This window comes from Aquarana catesbeiana, linkage group LG08, assembly GCF_042186555.1.
Source record: "Aquarana catesbeiana isolate 2022-GZ linkage group LG08, ASM4218655v1, whole genome shotgun sequence".
Taxonomy (NCBI): Eukaryota; Metazoa; Chordata; class Amphibia; order Anura; family Ranidae; genus Aquarana; species Aquarana catesbeiana.
In genome coordinates, this window is record NC_133331.1 from 141,080,398 (window position 1) to 141,097,301 (window position 16,904).

The 16,904-nt window shown below is 42.0% G+C and overlaps 1 protein-coding gene across 4 annotated transcripts in view; it reads right to left on the reverse strand.

Moving 5' to 3' along the window:
* Nucleotides 1–16,904, reverse strand: part of PDLIM1 (PDZ and LIM domain 1) — a 74,540-nt gene that overhangs the window by 24,504 nt on the left and 33,132 nt on the right. For all 4 annotated transcript variants that reach the window (XM_073596484.1, XM_073596485.1, XM_073596487.1 and 1 more), the window contains exon 3: nt 61–145. In XM_073596484.1, coding sequence (XP_073452585.1) covers nt 61–145 — 85 coding nt within the window. The remainder of the gene's footprint in view (nt 1–60; nt 146–16,904) is intronic.

Sequence of the window (16,904 nt, forward strand, 5' to 3'; positions counted from 1 at the left end):
GAATAAAATTTCCATCATCCTCTAATCAAACAATACAATTTGAGAATAAACAGCATTTACCTGAGGAGCCGATGATAGGTTCATTTTATATGGGTTTGATTTGCCTTCTTCAGTTACAAGGGGTGACCAAATCTTAGATTCAACCCTTAAAAGAAAAATGAGCACAGGACAGTCAACTTACTAATTAATTATCATACCCACGATACTACTATACTACACATAATATTAAATCAGTACAATATGGTATTAAAACATATGTGCTTAAACAATAAATGTAATAACCCTTACCTTGTAAAACAACCCATTCAGTTTAAAATAGAAAGGCAAAACATTTGTGTATAGATATAAAAAGCATTAAACACACACACATACATACAATTACATTACTGCTGTTATTAGCTGCATAAGAGCTGGGGTAGGAGAGACAGCAATGCACTGAACTTCCCAGTGAAAGGCTGTGTGGGGGGGGGGTCAGGACAATTCTGATCATTGGAGGAGAGCAGGCCGAGTTCCCGGCACAGCTAGAGAACTGACCATGGTGTGGTCTCCTGATTAGTGTGGTCAGTTTTTAAATAGGAAAGCAGAGGGACTGGCAGGAACACCAGGGATTTCACACAAAGGAAGCGATACAAAGAGAACAGGATACTTTTTCATACAAGTACATGGTACAGCAGGTACGTATCTGGAATAGGAGGTGTTGGGTTTACATATTCTTTCATTCCTATTATTAGATGTTCTAGGTATAGAAATGAAGACAGGCTTTGGACTGGCCATACACAATACAGGCGGTCCCCTAGTTACAAACGAAGGGAGACAACAGGAAGTGAGAGGAAATCTACCCCTAGGAAGAGAAATTCTCTCCTGTAAGAGTTATCAAGGTAAAAAAGGTACATCCAACAAGGCCAATCCTTGTTTTCACAACAAAACAAAATGTTCAAAATCCATTTGTCACTGGGGCAGAAAGTGAGGTGAAATCTTCTGAAAAGGGGCACAAACAGTAAAACACATTACAGGGGTGTTAACCCTTCCCTATGCTATCCAAAAAGATTAAAAAATAGTTTTTTTTGGCTGGAGTTACACTTAAAAAAATGTACCTGTTCCAACTTACAAACAGATTCAACTTAAGAACAAGCCTACAGACCCCATCTTGTTTGTAACCCGGGGACTGCCTGTACCAGGCTCCACAGGTACCAGATGCAAAAGCAGAGCATATAGTACCCATTGGCCCCTCTGGTAATGCGCTTGGTTCACTTTTCCAGCAGAGGGTGCCACCAGGGGAAACCATGTTAAAAAAATAGGGTAGAGCTTGGGCCAGTTGGAAGCAATGCATAGCCTGAAGACCTTAGAAGGAGTGTACCAAGTAGTTCAGCAAACTGCAGGCTTTCAGACCTATGGAGTTGGAAGGCACTTTCCAGGGGGAACAGAAACACTTAAGTTCCCTGATAAACATCCAGAGGACCGAACAGTGTAACCTTAGAATACCCCATCACACCAAAATGTACTGCATGTTTGGCAGATGACTTCACATATGAATGAGCTCATAGGAGCAATGTGATTTGGTTACCCGTCTTACATGGATAGCTGCTAAACAGAACTGAAAACTTCAACACTCACTGATAAATTTGGTTACAGTTGTGCTCATAAGTTTACATACCCTGGCAGTATTTATGATTTCTTGGCCATTTTTCAGAGAATATGAATGATAACACAAAAACTTTTCTTTCACTCTAGGTTAGTGTTTGGCTGAAACCATTTATTATCAATCAACTGTGTTCACTCTTTTTAAAAATCATAATGACAACAGAAACTACCCAAATGACCCTGATCAAAAGTTTACATACGCTGGTGATTTTGGCCTGATAACATGCATACAAGTTGACACAAAAGGGGTTTGAATGTCTATTAAAAAGGTAACCATCCTCACCTGTGATCTGTTTGCTTGTTTTAGTGTGTGTGTGTACATATAAAGGGTCAATGAGTTTCTGGACTCCTGACAGACCCTTGCATCTGTCATCCAGTGCTGCACTGACGTTTCTGGATTTTGAGTCATGGGGAAAGCAAAAGAATTGTCAAATGATGTGCGGGAAAAGGTAGTTGAACTGTATAAAACAAAAAAGGGATATAAAAAGATACCCAAGGAATTGAGAATGCCAATCAGCAGTGTTCAAACTCTAATCAAGAAGTGGAAAATCAGGGGTTCCGTTGAAACCAAATCACGGTCAGGTAGACCAACTAAAATTTCAGCCACAACTGCCAGGAAAATTGTTTGGGATGCAAAGAAAAACCCACAAATAACTTCATGTGAAATACAGGACTCTCTGAATACATGTGGTGTAGCCGTTTCAAGATGCACAATAAAGGAGGCACTTGAAGAAAGATAGGCTGCATTGTCGAGTCGCCAGAAGAAAGCCATTACTACGCAAATACTACAAAGTATCCCACTTACATTACACCAAACAGCACAGAGACAAGCCTCAGACCTTCTGGCGCAAAGCCATTTGGAGTGATGAGACCAAAATTGAGCTTTTTGGCCACAACCATAAACGCTACATTTGATGAGGAGTCAACAAGGCCTATGATGAAAGGTACACCATTCCTACTGTGAAACACGGAGGTGGATCGCTGATGTTCTGGGGATGTGTGAGCTACAAAGGCACAGGAAATTTCGTCAAAATTGATGGCAAGATGAATGCAGTATGTTATCAAAAAATAATGGAGGAACATTTGCATTCATCAGCCAGGAAGCTGCACATGGGACGTACTTGGACATTTCAACATGACAATGATCCAAAACACAAGGCCAAGTCGACCTGTCATTGACTACAGCAGAATAAAGTGAAGGTTCTGGAGTGGCCATCTCAGTCTCCTGACCTCAATATCATGGAGCCACTCTGGGGAGATCTCAAACGTGCAGTTCATGCAAGACAGCCCAAGAATTTCCAGGAACTGGATGCTTTTTGCCAAGAGGAATGGGTAGCTTTACCATCTGAGAAGATAAAGAGCCTCATCCACAAAATACCACAAAAGACTTCAAGCTCTCATTGATGTTAAAGAGGGCAATACATGGTGTTAAGAACTGGGGTGTGTAAACTTTTGATCAGAGTCATTTGGGTAGTTTCTGTTGTCATTATGATTTAAAAAGAGTAAACACAGTTTATTGATAATAAATGGCTTCAGCCAAACACTAACCATGAGTGAAAGAAAAGTTTGTGTTATCATTCATATTCTCTGAAAAATGGCCAAGAAATCATAAATTCTGCCAGAGTATGTAAACTTATGAGCACAACTGTAGATCACAGAAAACCAGTGCTGAGAAAAACATGAAAGCTTCCATCACTGACCTCCTTGTGAAAATGCCATCTGTCTGGCAGTCTGACTTCAATACCTGGAATGGTGGTGGTTCCTTCAAAATGGAATTCTAACAGTTTTGAGTCAATGTGATGTTTCATTTTTATCTTGCAACCATTATAGGGTGGCATTTATGATAGCCTGCAATTCATACTGGGCTTTCTATTAAGAAAGCCTAGCACTGGATGATTTCTTGTTGGCAGCTTTAGTCAGGCCATTCATTAGGCAAATTTATTTTCTTCAACCACGGGTTGAAGGAAAGAAAAACAGCTCGATTCCCCCACCAACAAAGTCAGTGTTGATGGAGGAATCCCTCCTGTGGAGCCATTGTGTTCTGACAGTGGGGGGTTTCCAATCAGAATACAATGATCACTGCCTGCGGCTGTAGCCACTGGCAGCGACTGACCGGAAAAAAAAAAAAAAAAACATCGACAGGCTGTTTGCACTGAAGTCCCTCCATAGATCAAATTCAGTACAACCTGCCTTCCCATACATGGATTGAAATTCGTCTTGTTCCTGCTGAACTTTGATCTGTCTATGACCGGCTTTAGAAAAAAAAAAAAAAAAAAAAGTGTTTGATCTTTGCAAGGCAGGACGTAGTTTACCTAAAATTTATTTTATTCCTACAGCCTTAATGGCCTAACTTACCTGCAATGGAAGCAGTCTTAATGTGTGATGGTTGCATTCATTTTCTTTTTTTAGGCTTTATTTCTTCTATAGTCATCTGATGATCCAGCCAGCAAGCCTGCTGTGTTTCAAAAGCACAAGCTCTCCAGCAGAATGTATCAGTTTACATGGATGAGGCGAACCATTTATCGCTGACAGGGGCGCTTTAAAATAATCCGCTTTTATTTATTCATGCAAAACCTTTATTCCAAAAGGCCAAAATGGCTTGCGGTAACCGATTATAAAGTTTGAGCTGGAATTTGGCTTCCATTTGTTGGCGTATTTAAATCTGCTTATACATTTAACCCCCAGACTGAAAATGCTGCGGTGCCTCCTGTGCTCATTCTTCCAGAGTGGTGTCTTATTAATACAGGAGGGGTGTTGCTGGCCAGATCACCAGGGGAAAACAGAGGGGAATAAAACCAAAGAGAAGAAAACTGATGCAGCCACCACATCCAATGATTGGTAAGTGTCAATATATTACATTTTTGATTTTGGGTTTTATACCACTTGAAGTATATCCCACGTCCTGCTGGATCCTGGAGCAGTCTGAAGTGATGACAGGTCCTCTTCCAGTCTCTGAACTATCGGCACCGAGGAAGTTAACAGCTTCGGGCAGGGACCCACCCCTTCCTCCCTGCTCATCAAGCGAGAAAAGCCTATTCATTGATTACACTTCCTGTAACTCAATCTGTGAATGAGAGGGAGAGAATCCTGTGACTCTCCCCCATTCATGGATCTTGTTACACGCAACACAATCAAAGAACCTTTGTCAATGGACGGGAGGGAAGGAAGGGGGTGGTCCTCAATGGGAACTTCTTATATTAAGTTCAGTTCAGAGACCTGAAGAGATTATCCCCTACAGTTCAGAGACAGGAAGAGGACCGGGCATTCCTGTACACACGATTTCTCCAGGATCCAGAAGCTTGCACAGCTTGTAACATACTTCGCTGTAGGGGGAAAAAAATTATTGCAAAAAACATCAGCTTTAAAGCTCATTACTAGTATAAAAAAAAATATATATAATTCCATAAATATATCCCATAGTTTGTAGAAACTATAACATTCACGTGAATCAATCGATATACACTTATTGGATTTTTTTTTACCAAAAACATGTAGCAGAATACATATTGGCCTAAATTGATGAAGAAATTAGATTTTCTTTAAAAAAATATTTTATTAGATGTGTTTTATAGCAGAAAGTAAAAAATATTGTTTTGATTTTTTTTTTTTAAATTGCCTTTTTTTGTCTATCTTTTCTCGATTTGTGGGAAAAAAAAATTTTTTATTTGGATACAGTGTTGCATGACCAAGCAATTGTCAGTTCATTTAAAATAAACGCAGTGGCGGATCGCAAAAAAGGACCTGGTCAGGAAGGGGGGGTAAATCTTCTGGCGTGGAGATAAAATCCACTTCTGAACTTGTACCTACAGGTAAGCCTATAATAAGGCTTACCAGTGGGTACAGTGAATATCTCCTAAAAACTTGCACCGTTTAGGAGACATTCACAAGGGATGTTGCCGGGGACGTCACCGATGTCCTGTGAAGGGATGGCATGCCGGAGTCTAGGGCTCCCACGTACATGCGCAGGAGTGACATCATCACGGCCCTGACCACTACTACAGCTGGAGACTGTGAACCCGGAAGGAAGACCGGGTGAAGATAGCAGTATCAGGGACCCGTGACAGCGCTGCAAGGGAGCGATCTGCTTTACAGGCAAGTCCGTCATGCAGTGCATACCAGTACATTACAACTTAACCCTACAGGGGGACCCATTTTTTTTTTTGTAATCTTCGTGGTAGTTTACTACCGCTTTGAGTTGGCCATGGCCAGAAATGCTAGTGGGAGATTTTCAAAGTGATTTCTCAGCAAAATAAAGCTTAGAGACATGGATAGATGGGGAGTTTGCTTTGAATACTAAAATAGAATTTTCTAGCGTTTTCACTCTGAGGCGCTCACATGCAGTGTAGTTCCGCTTTAAGATTGTAAAAAAGGTGAAAGTCCCCATCTCTTAGCATAAGCACTCTATATGTGTGCGTGATAGCATTGTGTAGGTGTGACACAATTGCTTTTGGACTGTTGAGCAGGTGTTCAGGATTAGGCTTGAACAATAGAATAATCATCAATTTACTGAATCCCGGAAAAGAATTCACACTTTAGAATGAACCATGTGTGAACCATGAGAAACTCGTAGTACATATACTTTATCCTTTGGTAAATCTGTCTGGTTTTGGGTTTTTGAATAATCTTGTTCTACAGTAAAACCAGATGGAATATTTCTCTTTTTTTAAATTCGACGCAGTGATGGTCACATACACAATTGCATTGTGTATCATTTAAATTCCATATGTAAATGCATTAAAAACTTGCACCGTTACAAAAGCTCATGGAAAGCTATTCTTAAAAGGGGAACTTTCATACGTGCCTAGGCTCACTTCAAATAGTCAACTAGGTTTTTTGGACTTGGAGTGCAAAGCTATGCACAGCGGATACTTCTCATAGGAGTAAAAAACAAATACCCAACATCACGCCACTTCTAAACTTTACTGGGCATCAGTGGGACTGAATTCAAATCGTTCTTATGATGCTGTATCTTCCCGTAAAGGTTTGGTTTCTGTACTTGCATGATTTGCTTTGAACACAAGCCTATGAAAAAAAAAAAAAAAAAAAAAAAAAAAATACTCCTTTTTTTTTTTCTTTAATTAACCAGCCTCTTAACTACTCACTAGCATGCAATTATGCAGAAATAGACAAGATGGACAGCAGACATAGCAACAATGGAAAAATGCCAGGAGATTACCCAATGAACCTAATCATTTTAGGTTAAAGCCCGTCATCATAACCACCAATCATCTCATATAACAAAGCAAGAAAACAGCTACTGCAACCCAGGAAACATCCACACCAAGCTACAGTACCCTCAATTTACATGAATTCAATTGGTGCACCTTTATAAGGCTTCTGAGGAGTATACAGCCTAATGCCAGTCACTATTTATTTATTTCAGGTACTTATATAGCGCCGTCAATTTACGCAGCGCTTTACATATACATTGTACATTCACATCAGTCCCTACCCTCAAGGAGCTTACAATCTAAGGTCCCTAACTTGCATTCATACATACTAGGGACAATTTAGACAGGATCCAATTAACCTACCAGCATGTCTTTGGAGTGTGGGAGGAAATCGGAGTACCCAGGGGAAACATGCAAACTCCAGGCAGGTAGTGTCGTGGTTGGGATTCGAACCAGCGACCCTTCTTACTGCTTGGCGGGGGTGCTATCCACTACACCACTGTACTGCCCACTATGTTGTGCTACCTCCCCTTCTTAGATCTACAGAGACAAAATATAGAAAAACACTTTTCTATACTTGTCTTTTTAGATCTAAGAAGGGGAGGGGTAGCACAACATGACTGGCATTAGGAGAATTATATTTATATATATATATATATATATATATATATATATATATATATATATATATATATATATATATATATATATATATATATATATATATATATATATATTAATTATACACACACACACACACACACACACACACACACATACATACATAGCCTAGAGATAGAGAATATATACATATAATCCTTGTACTGGGGCACTGCAAAAGGTTAAATCAGTAGTAAACAGTGGCATTAAAGAAAAAAAAAAATCCCCTGCAAGGCAAATGGCATAATGTATGTATACTAGCACAAAATTCTTACCTTACAACACACTCCAGCGGTGCGCTGTCGCTGCTGACAGGGCTTCCATCTTCCCCCGTTCTTCCTTCCAGACGCGTGGGCTACAGCTGTATGAGTGGCCAGGGCCACCATGATGTCACTCCCGCCATGTGTGCGAGAGATCTCGGCTCCGGCACGGTATGCCAGAACTTCAGAGCACATGCGCTGTTGAGGTCACCGACTGCATCCAGTGTGAATATCTCCTAAACAGTGCAAGTTTAGGAGACATTTACTATACCTACACATAAGCCTTATTAAAGGCTTAACTGTAGGTACAAGTTCAAAAGTGGAGTTTACCTCCACTTTAACCACTTGACCCCCGGAAGATTTAGGACCAGGCCATTTTTTGTGATACGGCACTGCACAGCTTTAAATGCTTGACATGTCTGGGGGTGCCAAAATAAGGAGAAATATATTCGGCACCCCAGTAGAAACCCTCCAGCCTCCTCTGTAAACCAGTCATGGCCGTGGACAAAGGTCTTCCTCTAAGACCCCTTTCACACTGGAGGCGTTTTTCAGGTGCTTTAGCGCTAAAAATTGCGCCTGTAAAGCACCTGAAAAAAGCCTCAGCTGCAATCCCAGTGTGAAAGCCTGAGTGCTTTCACACTGGGGCGCTGCGCTGGCAGGGCGTCAGAAAAAGTCCTGCAAGCAGCTTCTTTGCAGCGCTGTAGGAGCAGTGAATACACCGTTCCTAAAGAGCCCCTGCCCATTGAAGTCAATGGGCAGTGCCGCCGAACCACCGGCAAAGCACCGCTGCGTTTTGCAGGTGGTTTTAACCCTTTTTCGGCCGCTAGCGGGGGTTAAAGCCACCCTGCTAGCGGCTGAATAGCTCCACTAAAAATTGCGGCACTTTACTGCCAACTTTTACACCAAGGGACGGACCACAGAATGGAGCTTTGAGTGGAAGAGGAGAGCGCCGAAGCAGGAATGTAAGGTAATAATAATGCCCGTTAATGTACCACCTAGACATAACAAGCATTTAAACCCTTATAGTGCAGGGGGAACCCCCCCCCCCTCCCCAATTCCTGGACCTGGGCGTTAAGAATCTAGATCAGGGCCACTATCTCTTAAGAACAGCTTCAGCCCATTAGGGCTGCGCATCTTCACTGGTCTCACGATTCGATTACGATTATCTGGTCAACGATTCGATTCCGCGATGCATCACGATTACCGACGAGCTCCCACTTCCGCTTGGGCCGCCTAGGTGGCCCTTCCACCCTGCAATCTTCTGGGACACATCACAGTTCCCAAAAGATTGCCCGGCTATGCAGGACAGCGTAGTGAGACATGCGCACCCGGCTGTGAAGCTGCAAGCTGTCACAGCCGGATGCCCACAATAGTATTGCCAGCGCTGTGGACAGGCGGGGGGGGAGAAGGGAGGGTTTGGGTGGCCACGTCGCTGGATTGTGGGACAGGCGAGTGTCTTTTTATTAAAAGTCAGAAGATGCACTTTTTTTGTAGCTGCTGACTTCTAATAAACAAAAAATTGACTGGAACTCCGCTTTGAATTAAAAATAACCTCACTCCCTAAAAAGTGCAGTAATCCGGTGCACTACAGGGTACAGACATTCACACACACACGGCTGCTGGGAGGTCAAAAGGGAAAGAATCCACAGATGACAAACAGCCCTGTGAAGTTCTCTGTACTTTCTCTGTGCTGACCAGTGGCGGCTGGTGCTCAAAATTTTTTTGGGGGGAGCAAACAAACTGAAAAATACTGAACCTCCCCCGTCAAACGCAGCCATCTGTGCCCGTCAAACGCAGCCACCTGTGCCCATCAAACGCAGCCACCTGTGCCCGCCAAACTCAGCCACCTGTGCCCGCCAAACTCAGCCACCTGTGCCCGCCAAACTCAGCCACCTGTGCCCGCCAAACTCAGCCACCTGTGCCCGCCAAACTCAGCCACCTGTGCCCATTAAATGCAGCCATCACTGACCCCCCACAATTACTTTCTTTTAATAAATATATTACAATGGATGGTGTGCCCCCGCTGTATGTGCTTTTAAAAAACGATGTCACTTCATACCAAATTTCGCCGGTATACGATCATGTGACTCCCGGCCGTCCCGCCCCTCTCCGCTCTCCTCTTCCCTCTCCGCTCACGTGTCTCCTGAGTCCTGACGTCAGCGGGGAATTCTCAGTCCCACCCGCTGACTATAGTTATCGTATCAGAAGAGAGGCGGGCGGGACTGAGAAATCCCCGCTGACGTCAGGACTCAGGAGACGGAAGTGGAGAGCGAAGAGGAGAGCGGAGAGGGGCGGGGCGGGCCGGGAGTCACATGATCGTATACCGGCGAAGTTCGGTATGAAGTGACATTGTTTTTTAAAAAGCACATACAGCGGGGGCACGGCATCAATTGTAAAACATTTATTAAAATAAAGACGTTTTAAAAATTTGCTTGAGCGCTTTCCCGGGAGGGGCGGGGCTACTAATGACGTCACCGAACATCGATTTTCGGGTTTTTATGCATCGATGCCGCATCGGGGACACCCGAATCGCGATGCATCGATGCAACAATTTCAGCACCCCTACAGCCCATCTTGCATCGCTTTCATAAACCCATATGTCCAGGATACTCTGCAATTTACCATTCCCATTATGTTTAGACCTGGTAAACGAGGAGGTATTTTCTGACTTTGTATGATTCAAATCATCATCCCTTATTCTCGTACTTGGTAACTTCACAGGAAGTTTAATAGAAACTTGCCAACATTCAGCCCGTGTGTACTGCAGCCAGTCCGATGGCTTCTGTCGAAGGGGAATGACCAAAAAAGGTCTTCTGACCGGCTTCGATCAGCGCTCTTTGATGGCCGAGAGTGCTGACCAGAGAGTGTTCTGGCAGGGTGGTAAGGTTTTTTTTCGTTCAGCCCTGCTGAGTTGAACGAAGAAAAAAAAAAAAAAAAAAAAAAAGCTTCTATAGGAAGCAGGATGAAGGAAGACTCCCCTGGGACATATCAATTATTCAGGAGACCAGGCATTGTGTGTCATATACTAGGTTTTGCGTTTATGTCTTTGGATAAGAGTGGATTTTGAATAGTCCCCTGCCATGAATTCCAGCTTTGCGGGGATAATGACATACTGCTTTTGTTGTTGGTTTTGTTAACACATTTTTACTCCATTTATGTTTTGTATGTTACCCTTAGAAATCAAACATCAAGATTTGCTCCCATAAACACAACTGTATCAACTAACTGGCTACTACATTGGATATTACTATTAACCACTTAAGGACCAGCCTCGTTTTGGATTTTAGGTGTTTACATGTTTAAACCATTTTTTTTTGCTAGAAAATTACTTAGAACCCCCAAACATTATATATTTTTTTTTTCTAACACCCTAGAGAATAAAATGGCAGTCAATGCAATACTTTTTTTTGCACTGTATTTGCGCAGCGGTCTTATAAGCGCACTTTTTTTTGGAAAAAATTCACTTTTTTTGAATAAAAAAATAAGACAACAGTAAAGTTAGCCCAATTTTTTTTTATATTGTGAAATATAATGTTACGCCAAGTAAATTGATACCCAACATGTCATGCTTCAAAATTGCGCCCGCTCGTGGAATGGCCTCAAACTTTTACCCTCAAAAATCTCCATAGGCGACGTTTAAAAAAATTCTACAGGCTGCATGTTTTGCAGTACAGAGGAGGTCTAGGGCTAGAATTATTGCTCTTGCTCTACCGGTCACGGCAATACCTCACATGTGTGGTTTGACCACTGTTTTCATATGCGGGCGCTACTCACGTATGCATTCGCTTCTGCGTGCGAGCTCGTCGGGACGGCCGGTTTTTAAAATTTTGTTTTCTATTTCCATTATTTATTTTCCATGATTTTATTTTTACACTGTTTTGAAAAAAATTGTGTCACTTTTATTCCTATTACAAGAAATGTAAACATCCCTTGTAATAGAAAAAAGCATGACAGGTCCTCTTAAATACGAGATCTGGGGTCAAAAAGACCTCAGATCTCATATTTACACTAAAATGCAATTAAAAAAAAAAGAAAAAAAAAAAAGTCATTTAAAAAAAATGACATTGAAAAAAATGTGCCTTTAAGAAGCGTGGGCGGAAGTGACGTTTTTGGACGTGCATGCGGCGGTCGGCAAGTGGTTAAGTAAACAATTTATCAAAAATACTGAAAGCTGAATTCCAGGTACTAGCTGTATTGCATTCTTACATTGGTCAAGCTTGGACCAATGTAATAATGCATAATTTATACCTGAGGAATCTGACAAACGCTGTAGTAGTTGGCACCACTATGGTGATATCAGCAATCTTATTGGTTTAAATTCAGTGACTGCAAGCTTCCCTAGCAGTTCCTAATGTATGAAATATGCATAATTACATTGGCCCAAGCTGGACCAATGCATGTATGCAATACAAATCATTCTTGGCGTTCAGCTTCAAAGAGAAACTGCAGTCTGCTCACATAATTTGTATTAAAAATATCTTTGCCATTGTGAAGCTTACCTCCAACCACTTTGCAAAATATAAATATATATTCTGGCTGCAGCCATTTTAAGTGTAGGCAGCTGAAGTTGCTGCCTGTTCATTTCCTGGATTTACACAGGCACACCTCCATCTCTGCAGCTCTCATTGGCCCTCCTATGACTCATCCCTCTCCCTTCCTGGCAAACTCTCACCAGACAAGAAGTGGGCTGTATAAAAAAGGTATTTACTGGCAAAAAAATAAATAATGAAAAGTTCTGCCTTCTGCTTTAAAAGTACCTATTTTCAGAATATCCACTGAATTGTATATTTAACATTGGCCCGTGTACAGTAATACACATTTTCCCATGTCCACTACCATTTGACCTTTTCAAGTATATTTTATTGGAGAAAAATAGCTAAATGATATATTATTTTCATCACACATGATGACTCTGCAGTGTTAGTGAATAGAAGGGTAGGGGTAAAAACGATAAAAAATAAATAAATCAATCAATCCCTAGTGACTCTCAAGGTTTACTAAATATGGAGACCTGACTAACATGGCACATCTGTGTTAGCAGGCACAGAATGGCATCTCTGGGGGTACTGCTAAACTTAGAACAGGGTCTTGGTTATAGGAGATTGCACAAAGATTAGAGATTCTCCTCTTGAACTAAAAGTAGAATTTGAGACTTCTCAGTGTGCGACCATAGATGGTTTAAACCTTGGCTGGTTCAGCAGGGACCGGCCGAGATTTGAACCATGTATGGCCAGGCTAATTGTACCCAAGTTGATCAATCATCAACTTGGGTACAAGCAAGATGTCGGATTTTTAATGCGAATATTGCCAGCGGCTATAGTCGCTACCAATAATCACTGTGTGCTCAGAGCCCAGAGGGAAATTGCACCGTCTATGGCTCGCTTTACATGTCTTGCACCCTCCTCTCTCTGCAAGCAGCAATGGAATCCTTATTGTTAGCCTACAAATAAACGCATTCATATGTGCTTATGTCTATAGAGGTGGGAGGAGGAGACACAAGCAAACACCTCCAGCACAATAGAAAGAGACCACAATTATTCAACATTGCAGACTACTATTCTCTCCCCCCCCACCCCACCCCCGGGAGTTATCTGGTGAGCACACATTACATAGATCTAGTCATCTCCTGTTTCAGAAACCTTTTAGACATGAACATCACAAAATATTTTCCAACACAGAAGACTGCTATTCGGTGAAAAATTGTGAAATACTGAGAACACTGACATGACAAATGACAGGATGCTTTGGAATATTATCCGTGTTTATTTATAACCAAAACGTCCATCTTCTGCCAATAAACAGACACTTCCCAAGACACCGTGAGAAAAAAAAAAAAAAAAAAAAAAAAAAAAAAAAAAAAAAGGGAAGAGCTTTCCTCTTCGACAATGATAAAAAAAATATACTGTACATCTATTCACATATCTATCCATCTAGTAATGGGGAACAAGTTCCATGCTATATTCCAAAAGACTGTTGTGGTTGTGCATAGACACGCCCAAATCAAGTATAGCAGAGTGCCCATAGACTTGTCCTTCTATGATAGAGAGACCTATCAGACCTGGGAATTTTGTTGGAAATTTTGTACATGTGTTGCCTTCATAGATGAAAGCCCACAGGTAACAGCAATATTGGCCCTTTGAGCTCCTACCAAGAGCGACCTTTAAAGTGAATAATATCCTAATAGAGTATTCATTACCTGGCAATACAGTTAAATCCATCGATTTAACACTTTCCCAAAATGATTACATTCAAGGCATGCAATGAATGATAAATTGCACAAGTGCTTGTGCTCTCAACCGAATTGTAAAGCTATCAAATGGCTGGGGCCATAACTGATCACATGTACAGCTCCATGATAACTGCATATCAGAGGCTAGGATGGTTTCTTTTGTTGGTTTAGCGCAGAGGTGTTCAAACTCAATTTCATTGCAGGCTGCATCAGCAGTATGGTTGTCCTCAAAAGGGCCGGTTGTATATGGGGCGCACTGTGTACAGAGTGCAGGGTTCAGGGGTGCTCTGTGTACAGTGTGCAACCCCAACCCTCCTCACCCCAAAGATTCCTCACATCTCGCTCCTACCTGTCCTGGCTTTATTGCCTCCATGTGTAATTGCTCTAATACCTCCCTGTGTAGGCAGCTCTGCCTCGCGTTCTCTCTCAGATTCTGGAGATCTTTCCCCGCCTGGAGTGTGGGTAGGAATCCGGTAAATCTGGGAACCGCTGCGAGCAAAGCTGTCCCTTGTAAACACAGAAGGTTTCTGTGTTTACAAGTAACAGCGAGGAGCAGGAGCAGAGGGGCGTTCCGCCACATTTCATCTGCAAAACTGGGTGCAAGGGCCACATGACAAAGCCTGACAGGCAGAATTCAGCCTAAAGGCCTTGTGTTTGACAGATGTGGTCTAGCGCCTGTCTGGCACTCATAGTAAAGACAGGCTTTGAAGACTTTTTTAGGTTACTGCTCAGATGTGCTCACTGTATAACTGACTGGCACTGGTTATGTGGTTGAAAAAAGTAATAAAGTTCTTCTGTTGGAAATTCAATGAAGCTGTAGCCTTGCTCATTTCCAAACTTAATTTGTCTCTGTATCATCTTTTGGGAGGGGAAGGGGCAAGGTTTTATAATTATGTGCCCTTATACTTTGGGCCTACGCTTTCCCAATCAATCAAGTATTTGAGATTCCCTGCACGTTTAGGGCTGCATGTCCACAAGCAGGATAGGTAAGAAGTACAAGCACATTCTTAACCATCATGTAATACAATCAGAAAGCAGACTTATCAGTCACAACTTCATTATTTGCAGTGCAGAGGAGGTGGGAACTTTGCAGCATATGGTATGACCTCCCAGCAAGCCCTGATCTCAAGTTCAACATAATTGAGTCAATGAGACAGAAGGAAGACAGCTATAGTCTATGGCAGAACTGTAGCAAGTTCTTCGGGAACCTGGGAAAGCCTCTATAAAACCACAAGAGCTCAAACTAGTCGAGGCAATTTAAAGGACTCATGGACAGGCATTCATTATTGTATAGAGCAGCATTTCTCAACCTTTTCATTACAGAGGAACCCTTAAAAATAACTTTCTGGTCTCAGGGAACCCCTGCTAAAAATGACTAAACTATATCTACAATTAATGATACGATTAGTAGGGGACGTTGAATATAAATCTCAGCATGGATGCATTGAGATTGACGTTCACAATGCTGCAAGTCGGCCAAATTCATATCCAATGGCATCATCGGTCACTCCGTGCAGTGCTCTCCCTCTCCGGGAGAAACACAGAGGCAGAGCCTGCATGGTGGATAAAGCCTACTTCCCTTTACTGAAGCAGAAAGTCAGCTGATGAGCCAACAGCCAGTACAGTGCAGGGGGAGGAGCTTGAGGAGACCCGACATCAGGAGAGGCTTCACTGGAGGCACAGGAAGGAGAAAACACACTGAGCAGTATGGAAGAGGGGGAATTGACTGACATAGAGCTGGTGAGTGCCAGTGTCACTGATTCCATCCCTCCACTACCATCACCCCTCTGCCCCTGATCCCAGCCATCCCTCTGCCACTGGAGAAAAACTGAGTTTTTCTGACCGCTTGAATTTTTGGATAAAAACTTTAACCATGCGCACTTGCGCAGTAATTGTGATGCATTGCGGAATCAAACAGTGGACAGGATAATCGTAATTATATTGAATTGTAAGACCAGTGAAGATGCGCTCCCCTAATGATTAGTGGAAGAATGCTCCTTACATTTGTGGTCTTTGGATAGAACTACCCACTTAGAAATGGCTAAAAAAGATCAATAGTGTCAATGGGAACTTATCCGAGAGGCAGAAATGGCTTATTGCTCAAGGATCTGGATGAACCCTGGTTCATAAACCCTGGTATAGAGATTCAAGTTCTCGATGTCTTGCACACCCAATATTAGGTTCTATTACTTAGCGAACAGACCATCAACCCCAATTAGCCTGAGGCAAATGCTCTTTCTCATCCCATTTATTAAAACAACCTTGCACTGGATATTGCCTGCATTGAAGCAGCATGATTTTTATTTCAGTATATTGGCAAATGCGATGGATTCATTAACTGTTCTTCCAAGAACCATTTGTTTGCAGTAAAGCAAAGGCCTTCTCATTGTGCTGCAAATATTCTATTTTTTTCTGCCTTGTTCAGGCATACACACCTTTGTTACACTCATAAAAAAAAAAAAGTTTTATTGCTCCACCAAATCAGTGACAAACCCAGAACAAACAGTACACAGTGGGGATTTACAGGAGTTGTTTATAAAGTCTATGTAACCATAGCAACAACAGGCACAAGTACTTTCTTGCAGACTTGTACAAAAGTGAAAAAGGAGTTGGCTCCATTCAAGTGGTCCGATACAGCTGGGTGCTCCAATAATATGGTATATACAAGTGGGATAGCCTAAGGATAATGTGGTGTGCTCAGCATATTTTTGCCATTAATCATAGACCACAAATACAGCAGAAAATTTGAAGTATATGACTTAAGGAATAATATGGTCAAAATAGTGATTTGTTTTTTGGTATCTTCTCTACAGAGTAAATCTTCCAGTCACAGCACCAGAATTTTTACAGTTACAGGCCCTAAGGACGGCCATACACGGCATGAATTTTTTTTTCCTGCAAGAAGGAAATTCGTACAATTCCCCCATCAACATAGATAGTGCT